The sequence below is a fragment of the Herpailurus yagouaroundi genome, unplaced genomic scaffold, assembly GCF_014898765.1.
Source record: "Herpailurus yagouaroundi ecotype Mexico unplaced genomic scaffold, PumYag 199, whole genome shotgun sequence".
NCBI classification, from domain to species: Eukaryota; Metazoa; Chordata; class Mammalia; order Carnivora; family Felidae; genus Herpailurus; species Herpailurus yagouaroundi.
In genome coordinates this window covers 12,443,069-12,453,095 of record NW_024412430.1, presented here as the reverse complement: position 1 = coordinate 12,453,095, position 10,027 = coordinate 12,443,069, and the positions used below count along the sequence as shown (strand labels likewise).

Here is a 10,027-nt window from a genome sequence, read left to right as displayed (position 1 = left end):
CACACACACACACACACACACACACACACACACACACACACACACACCCCGTGGTGTGAAGGTCAGGATTCACTAAAGTGAGGTGTGCTATTGGTAAATCAGAAATAACCCAGCAGTTCTGACTGGCAGTTATGCGACAATAATCCAGAACAGAGGCAGCAATAACAAAGTGCCTTTTCCTCCAGTCCCCCGTTACAGGCAGCATTTCAGACATGTCAGGGCTTAGGAATGCAGGAGCAAAGTGCACAGCCTTAAATATTTGCTGGACACACAGACGCTGAGGACAACAGACACTCCCCCACAGGTGGGGTGGGTTGACCTGAAAACTCTGAACCCTCTTGAACATTTCCACACCCAACCTGTTCAGGAAATTAATGACTCAGACCAAGGGTGAGGCGATGAAAAGGAGAAGTAGGGTAAAAAAAAATTGGAACAGTCACTAAATATTCTCTTGGCATCTCTTTCACTGCACGTGGCAGAACCAACCCAAAACAAAAAAAGATACCACCGCCAAACTTGAAGGGACTGGAAATTTTACTGAGAAACCTGAGTTTTGCTTTCAGAAGCCCTATCCGAGTGTGGCTTTTCTTACCCTGACGAGCCAACCACGGTGGCATTGTTGAACCCACTGTAGACAGTTACTACACTTTGTTAATTCAAAAATTTTACTTTTAAATGGAGGTGGCTATGGAAAATTAACTTTTTAAAGTGTCAGAGCGTCCAGAAAATTCCAACCAAACATCTTACTATAAGAGTGTATTTCAGCTCCACCAATGTTCACGATAATTGCTTTGGGGACCACTGGCCGCTCAAGCATTTGTAAGTCAGTCACAACAGTGTTTCATCCTATTTATCTCCCTCTTCCTTCCCATTCTTCACACCTTACTGCACCCCAAGCCCCCACTAATAAGCAGCTGACCTCAGAGTGAGTACCCTGGAACACACCCCCTTTCCCACTGCAGTTGAAAATCTTACCAACCATGGACTCCACATCGGTTACCTCCCTGTCCAGGGTGGAGACATTGAAGAAACTTGTTAAGCTTATGGGAGCCCAGGCAAAAGGCATCCGGTATTTCCCCAAACGCTGGCAGAAGGATTCAGCCTGAAGTTTCAGTTTTTCAATCTTTTCTTTACTCTAGAAGAAAGTAGAAAGGGACAAGCAGAGACAAACTATATGGTGCCAGCAAGAAATCAATGGTCTTTGCTATGAATAGGACAGCCATCTCCAAAATCTCTACCCAACTGATTAAAAAAAGTGAATAGGCAGGAAAAAGATACAACTCATCCTAGAAGTCTAGCTGATAAGAAAATGCAGATTTGAAATGGAAGAGTTTAAAGAAAATCAATATTTAATTATAAATATACCTTCAACTAAAAAAGAAAGAAGAAGAAGAAAAAGAAGTCATTGTCGTCCAAGGCTTGTTATACAAGCTAAACAACAAGTGACTCTTTTAGGGGCTAGCCACAGGACTTGGATTTGCACGACGAAATTTTGGAATGAAAAATTTCACATATTATCTACCAAGCTTTCAAGAGAGCCTGTTTTTCAAAAGTTGCCTTGGGAAACTCCAGAAAAATGTATAAAGGTTGCTAACGACTTCCTTATTAGGTTGACCACACTTCCAAGCTGTTCTTTCTAAGTTCAGAATAGAAGGTAAGTTTTAAAAAATAAATGTCTTGAGTTCAATAAATCTTATTTGAGATTTGTAAGTCCGTAGCAGGACACTGATTAAGCCAAGTAGTATTCCAGAAAGGCCATGTTTTAAAAGTCACATTGGAAACTTTTGCAAATGGTTGCTGAGAAAGGATGTCCTTTTCACAGGCTCAGTACCCATGTTTTCTATGTGATTTTATGATGTACAGAAGTCTCAGCCTATTTCTAAATACCCACACCAGAAAGGATATTTGGAAACTGGCTGCTACCATTGAGAAAGTCCAGTAGAGCTCAGGCATGGTTCAGTTTCGTGAGGTCTCTGTGGCCTTCGCAACCTGGGTCAGAGCCTTGGAGCCAACACAACAGGATGTGGCTTTGTCCTAGCCAACTTTTTTTAGATGCTGGTGGATATGTCATCATTTGTTGAATTCAAGAATTTATTTCTTTAAAAAGTTATCATCAGGGGCGCCTGGGTGGCGCAGTCGGTTAAGCGTCCGACTTCAGCCAGGTCACGATCTCGCGGTCCGTGAGTTCGAGCCCCGCGTCGGGCTCTGGGCTGATGGCTCGGAGCCTGGAGCCTGTTTCCGATTCTGTGTCTCCCTCTCTCTCTGCCCCTCCCCCGTTCATGCTCTGTCTCCCTCTGTCCCAAAAATAAATAAACGTTGAAAAAAAAAATTAAAAAAAAAAAAAAAGTTATCATCAATGACCAGTTTCTCTTCATTCTTTTTAAAGACACGATTTAGTAATGTCTCTTATGGGGACATATTATAGACTTAACTATTTTGTGGAACTTGGGGAAAATGTCTGCTTATTCTAAAATGTCACCATTTAGTAATACCCCAACATCATACCTTTCCGCCATCGCTTTCTTTGATAACCATGTAGGGTTCTGCGCAGTCTCCAATCTCTCCCTGCTGAAGGACTTTTTCAATCTACCAACAAAAATATTAAAACAAAACTCATGAATTAATCCATACATTGGCATCGGGGCAACCATCAAAACGATATTTTGTGACAGTATGTGATGACAGGGAAGACGTTCGTATTACATGTTTTTTGATCTAAAAAAATTAGTGTGAAAAAAATTGGCATGAAGAGTACCCCATAGTTGTGTAAAAAAAAAATCATAAAGGTACATTAAAAGGATGATTGTAGATACACAGCAAATGTTAACAGTAGTTATCTTTGTATGCTGAGATTATGTGCTATTTTTATTTTCTTCCTATTGCTTATGTGTATTTTCTATTTTTAAACCATAAACGTGTATTATGCCTACAATAAAAAATGCAATAAAAGTTATTTTATAAAACAGAACCCATGAGACATGTGTAAGAAGGGAAAAACTCATTTTCTTTATTATTGCTTACAATGTAAAAAAGAGATATGGACTCTGTAAAAGTCAGGTTGGGGACTAAAACCTTCCACAAAATGAATAAATGAAGAGAATAAATTATCTGTAATTGTCTCCCTTGTATTTCCTATTAGGGCCGCTTCTCTGGATTTAACAGACATGGGGAAAAAAAAACCAAACAGCGGATGGTACAGCTTTTCACTTTGCTAACTGGCTGGGAATATGAATTAATGTCACCACTGTCGAATATCTTCTTCCATTTTGCTTCAGGTAAACGATCTGACTGGCCATGAATGTGGCCATCCTCTTTAGGAGAAAGGAAAGGGGCAATCTGAAATTTCCCAACCCTCTGCTCCAAGAAAATGCAGTTAAACCTGAAGCCTGAGGAGAAAAACGAGTTGATCCCATTAGCCTGTGTTGAGATTAGACATCAGTTGAGATGCTGCTTCAAAAAAAATTTGGGACTCTTAATGACAGGGAACAAACAGTTGCTGGAGGGAAGGTGGGTGGGGCGCTGGGCTAGATGGGGGATGGGGATTAAGGCGAGCACTTGCTGGGTTGAGCACTGGGTATTGTAAGTAGGTGATTGAGGAATCACAGAGTTCTACTCCTGAAACCAATATTGCGCTATACGTTAACTAACTTAAGTTTGAATTTAAAAAAAAAAAAAAAGAAGAAGAAGAAATCTGGGTTAACGTATTCCATCGGACACAGATTCTTTTCTGTTGGTTTGTTTTAACAATTTATTGTCACATTAGCTAACGCTCGGCATATACAGTGGAGTCTTGGCTTTCAGGAGTCGATTCCCGCGATTCATCGCTTACAGGCACACATTCTTGAGAGGCACTGCCAGATAGTATTTAAACCAGGAATACCCTAGCGATGGAGGGTGTTTCATGGAGTTCAGAGAAAGTGGTGTGGAACTGTTCATTGGACATCTCTCCGTCTCAGGGAAACCACAGACCGGAAGTCTCTCACTTCTCACAAAGGCTGATTCCCCCCAGCTGCCCCAGGCTGAGCACACACACCACAACTCTTGAGCTAGAGTCTGACCAGTATCACTGCTAGTCAGCAATCATTCACTCATTCGTTCATTCATTCAAAAACCACTGGCTGAGCACCTGCGGGGCGGTAGCTGCTGGGGAGATAGGTGGTGAACAAGATACGCTTGGCGTCTCTTCTACTGAAGCTCACAGTGGGGAGCTTATGGAAAAAACTGGAAGAAGTTGGTTTTCCCATGCAGTCAGTGGCTAAAAATGTGGTCTTTGACATGAAATCTGAACACAGATGGAGAACCTTTTTATTAGGACCCTGCAGCAACAATGGGAATGCTGCAAGCATTAGTCGTGTATAGTGTATTAGTCACGTATAGACCACAGGAGAGGGGTCTCCAGAATCTGAAAGTGGGAGACTCCAGATCTGACCAGACCAGCAGGTACTGTTCCCTTCCCTGGGGTGGACAGGGTAACGCCAGGTACTTTGTGACAAGTGCTGCAGCTGCTATGAGGGTCCACGGTATGGCCCGTCATGTTTATGTGTAAAACAAACACATGTGTCCTTACAACCGAGGCAGGCAGGGGAAAGGGGGGCGTTGGAATTACCAGGGAATTTTCGTCAGATCAAGAGGGGCTGGTACCACACCTTCCATGTTTATATTGAAAGTTTTAAATCTCATCCTTATTCTCCATCCCTCAACCTTTAAGCCTGGATAATCTTTCAAAGCAATGGTATATGCAATACTAAACCAGGAAACGCTACCTAAAATACAGTTAAGAATTGGATGTTCAGGGCACCTGGGGGGCTCAGTTGGTTGAGCTTCTGACTTCGGCTCAGTTCTCACAGTTCGTGGGTTCGACACCTGCATCAGGCTCTGTGCTGACAGCTCAGAGCCTGGAGCCTGCTTCCGATTCTGTGTCTCCCTCTCCCTCTGCCCCTCCCCCCCACCTCAAAAATAAACATTAAAAATTTCAAAAAATAAAATGAAATGAAAAGAACCTGGTGTTCGGCCTGGGAATAAAAATAAGAAAGAGCTCCTCTTCATTGCATGGCATCTGCCTGCTAAATATTACACACCATTTGCTCTGTATTTAGACAGAAAGAAACAGCAATGATGCCATTACAGTAAAGGAAAAGAAGCCAGAGGCAAACCAGGGCCTGTCTTACTGAGCTTTAAACGTCTTCCCTGTATCCAGACAATTGACAGAATGCTCGTTATGGCCAAATGAATGCATTTGTACATTTGAAAATTTTGGAATCTATTAAGCAAGTTAATAGTAACCTATAGGTAGCTGCTGATACTTAGCAGGCTATGATGGATTTACCAAAATAAAGTCATCCACTAAGAAACAGAGCCTGAAGCAAAATCCGGCTCTATGGGACTAGTGTCTTTGGTTTCCCAGGCGGAGAAAACTTTAACTACAGGGGTGCCAGGGTGGGTTCGAAGCTAACCTTCCAACATGTCTAAGTAATAATATTGCAGGAAAATGGATACATGTGAAGTCTAACAACAACAGATGTGTCTTCTTAGCAATAGGATTTTAACTTTAATGCTTCCTAAAAGCTTAAACAGATCCTCTTCAAGCAATAGTAACGTTTCAGAGTCTTTGTAGAATGGTGAAAAGGCAGCTCACACACCGAGACATCTGCCACTTGTTAGCTGACCTCCATGTCACTTAAATTCTTTAGAATCGATATGCTACTCTCATGGGGTCATGGGGGGGGAATCAATGCGATTATGGAGGTAAGACACTGTGTTAACTAGAAAAGGTTCCAAACCCAGAACTCTGGGTGTACATGAAATCAAAACACCTGAATCTTGGGTTTTTTGGGGTTTTTTTGTTTGTTTTGTTTTGTTTTGTTTTGTTTTTTGCAGTTTTGGGGTAAACAGTCGATAAGACTAAATATTTGGCTTAAGGTAAGTGAAATATCCAGTGTTTGTTGTTAACCTCTAACCAGGCACTTGGGTGTGTAGACAAAGTCTCCGTTTTTCTCACATCAGAAAAAAGAGTACCGCTGAGAACAAAAGGTCCTTGTACTTGGAACTGTCCCGCAGATTTCGAGTCCCACTGCACATACGCAGTCTGTCACATGGTGCTCAAAAGGGAGGGTGAAATATAGAAAGTATAGCTCACATCTTAAATTGTCAGAGCCTGGACTTGGGAACATTTAACTACAGGTGTCTAGAAGGACATGAACGGAGTCGGGAAAGTCTATCTGGATTTCCTCCACAGCAGCCTCCCAGAGCTGAACAGCCAAGCATAGGAGGAAGAGCTGGGCCAGGGGGAAGGGGGCCTGTAACGTGCCAGGCTTTGTTCCGCAATCACAACGGCCCACAGAGGGCAGGATTATCATCCCCAATTTACACATAAGGAAACCAAGTCTCAGCAAGGTTTGGGTAATTACCCCAAGTCCTATAGCGATAAGGCTTCAAAGCCAGGATTCAAAATCAAGACTGTAGGCCTTCAAAACCCACAGTTGCTCTAGTATCCCACACAGAATTTTCTTGGAAAGGAAAAAGGGGCAAGTTGAAAAGCAGACAGTGAATCGCACAGAGAACAAGTGGATATGTTCTGACATCTCCAACGTGCTCTGGGAATAACACAACAATGAAGCATCCGAATGCCCAACGTACAAACGAGATTGTGTTTAACTACCTTGACGACTAGGTAGATGTCGGAGGACGGATAGGTGACGGAAAACACGGCAGATCTCGCCTGACTCGACGGGGCAACAGAAGGCGTGTGAGCACGCAGAAATCCTTTGAACTGGTCAGAGTTCAGGTCACAGTGAAAATTTTCCGAGATCTGTCAACAAGGAACAAGGCAAAAAATGAGTCCCACCTGTTGTTCTCATGGTCTAAGTAGGTTGGAAGAGTAAAACCCCACAAAGAAATGTTGCAAAATGAGGGTCATCACAGATGTCTCTAGGGGTTGGTGGAAAATCTGATTCACATTTTGTCACAATTTCTAGATATTCTGGAGCTGTTTGAGAGGTGTTCCTTGAAACACTTACATTTAAAAAAAATTTTTTTTTAATGTTTATTTATTTTTGAGACAGAGAGAGACAGAGCATGAATGGGGGAGGGGCAGAGAGAGAGGGAGACACAGAATCGGAAGCAGGCTCCAGGCTCTGAGCCATCAACCCAGAGCCTGACGCAGGGCTCGAACTCATGAATAGTGAGATCGTGACCTGAGCTGAAGTCGTGACCTGAGCTCAAGTCGGACGCTCAACCGACTGAGCCACCCAGGCGCCCCGAAACACTTACATTTTTATCAACCCGTCCTTATCTTCTGAATACCAGTGATGTGCTAGGCACTGCAGTCAAGGGAAAGACGCCGTCTCTGTCCTCGGTTACTTTACAGTCAAGAAGGAGGAGCACCTGGGTACCTGGGTGGCTCCATCAGTTAAGCGTCCGACTTCGGCTCGGATCACGATCTCACAGTTTGTGAGTTCGAGCCGCACGTCGGGCTCTGTGCTGACAGCTCAGAGCCTAGAGCCCGCTTCCGATTCTGTGTCTCCCTCTCTCTCTGCCCCTCCCCCGTTCACACTCTGTCTGTCTCTCTCTCAAAAATCAATAAACATTAAAAAAAAAAAAAAGCACATCACAGTTGGTGAGGTCTTTCCCCAATGGCAAATTAATAGATTTACTACACAGGATGGCGCCCTCCATCCGTGATGAGGGTACTTCACAACGCAAAAGCTCCCAAACCGAGGTAACATTACACATATGCCCTGTTAAAAATGAATTTAAATTGCCTTGTTTCACTGGTCATCCCATATGCTGCTATTTCTTTTCTCTCTCGATCTCAAACAGGCCACCACTTCCAACAGGCTCTCCCTTTAAGATTCTTCAAAGAACATAAACGACCAGCATTCCCAGTACAACTGGACGTACCAAAGGTCATCTGCTTTCAGATCTGATATGTTTTTGTTGCATAGAAGTGGCATCTGATGTTCCAGCTCTTCAATTTTCTGGGTAACATTAGGTGATATTTACAAATGTACAACATGGTAAAAAGCATCATGGCAGACCAATGTCCTAAAAGTCTACACCACTTGAAGCATCCAGCTCTGATTCTATCTACCCTTTTGTAATTTTCAAATGCTCATCTACTCTTGAATTAAAATGCCCACATTTTCTACTGAAAAAAAAAAAAAAAAAAGAAGTGGCATCTGAAAACATGAGCCCGAAAAATCACGAGCAGTAAGTGTGCCCTCAGGGATGGGTTGTTCCTTCCTTACCTTTTTCCTTTCTTTAACATCGTAGAGGGCGATGCTGGCAAACAGAGGTTCAACTTCAATCTCAAACCTGTCAGAGAGAGGAAGAAAGAGGGTTTTAACTTAGATGATCTTGAATTTGCTGACGGTGACTCGTTACATAAACCGGCTAAAAATGTCAATCGTTCCCCCAAATATTTGGATCACTCCACGCAGATGAGAATCAGCACTGGGAGATTCATGGGAGGTTCGTGGACGTTTCCTACTTACTGGAGATCGTGGTGGAGGCTACATTCTCCTAAAAAGCACTTGTTTGTGGCACCACAGGGGAGACAGGGAAGAATGGTCCCACGGTGTGATCCAGCATGGCCCTTCTTATCGTGGTAGCTGCTGAGCTTTCTGATGGTGAAGCCTCTGTCTCAGGTAAAGGCTTTGTTCACAGTGTACCCTTTATCACTCGGGTAGGAATCCCTATGAATGCAATTCTAAGGGACAAGGCTTTTCAGAGAGTAAAGAAAGGAAACTTCTGTTGTTTTTCCCTGGACTGATAGGGACCATCTGTATGGGTGAATGTCTGCCCTTTCCTAATTCCACTGCAAGGGGAGCTTCTGAGTTAGTAGTCGGTGGGGGAAGGGAACCGAGCACGGCCAATAAACACTGAGCTGAGTGGGTCCAGGGAGAGCTAGAAAATTCTTGGCCCTAATTGCCCATTGCCCTTGAAAGGGTGGGTTTGAAGAGACCGCATACCCGAGGCATAATCCCTCCCCACGTTATAGCATACACATGGAGCACAGATGTGCAGATTCCAAGGGTCTCAGGCTAACAACCCACGACCTTGGATACGGCCATCTGAGAGCACCAGTAACCAGGCCCTGGACCACCATTGCCTCAGAAGTCATGTAAATTAGGCCAAATTTTGTTTAAGGCATGTGTGAGAGGAGGGCTTTATCACTGGGTAACTCTGTCTATCAAAACACAGGTTTCTTTGTCCCCCCCGAGATCTCCTGAACCAGAATTTCTCTCTTGGGGGGAAACAGTGGTGGAAGGTGTCCCAAAGTCTGCACTGAAAACAAGTTCCCTGAGTAAATCCGACACACACTGGTTTCACCACCAAGACAGCTCATCTGAGCTGAGGTTACTTCGCATAAGGGGATAATAAATTTTCCACTAAAAGATTTCCCCCCAGGGGTGCCTGCATGGCTCAGTCGGTTAAGCGGCCGACTTCGGCTCAGGTCATGATCTCGCGGTTCATGAGTTCAAGCCCCACTCCGGAATCTGTGCTAACGGCTCAGAGCCTGGAGCCTGCTTCGGATTCTGTGTCTCTCTCTCTCTCTCCTTCTCCCCTGCTTGTGCTCTCTCTCTCTCTCTCTCAAAAATAAGTAAATGTTAAAAAAAAAAAAAGGTTTCTCCACATAAAATGCAAATGAGACAAATACTTCTTTGTCATCCTCTTTTTTTTTTTTTCCCATGTGCTACAGACATCTGCAGATATGGCATCAGCTTGATTTCTTTTTGCTTGAGGCTTTACATGTTTCTCAAGAGCAAAGCAGTGACAGTGCTAGATCTCAATAGTTTTTGAAAAATTCCCCAGCTGATAAAATCCGTGGGAGTAGAAATAAAACTGCAGGTCAGCGTCACTGGGGAAATGGAAGGCCTCAGCATTGTCATTAAGTTCTTACTATTCATCTGTTGAGATCGCAGGTTGACCTATAAGAGCTTGCTTTCTTGGGGCGCCTGGGTGGCTCAGTCGATTGAGCGTCTGCCTCTTGGTTTCACCTGGGGTCACGATCTCACGGTCTGTGAGT

At 43.7% G+C, this 10,027-nt stretch overlaps 1 protein-coding gene across 5 annotated transcripts in view; it reads right to left on the bottom strand.

The window, feature by feature from the left end:
- The window catches only part of DOCK8 (dedicator of cytokinesis 8), a 176,049-nt gene that overhangs the window by 124,500 nt on the left and 41,522 nt on the right, over positions 1 to 10,027 (bottom strand). For all 5 annotated transcript variants that reach the window (XM_040449418.1, XM_040449421.1, XM_040449422.1 and 2 more), the window contains exons 7-10: positions 8,247 to 8,313; positions 6,659 to 6,808; positions 2,506 to 2,586; positions 976 to 1,135 (exon numbers count right to left, since the gene is read on the bottom strand). In XM_040449418.1, coding sequence (XP_040305352.1) covers positions 976 to 1,135; positions 2,506 to 2,586; positions 6,659 to 6,808; positions 8,247 to 8,313 — 458 coding nt within the window. The remainder of the gene's footprint in view (positions 1 to 975; positions 1,136 to 2,505; positions 2,587 to 6,658; positions 6,809 to 8,246; positions 8,314 to 10,027) is intronic.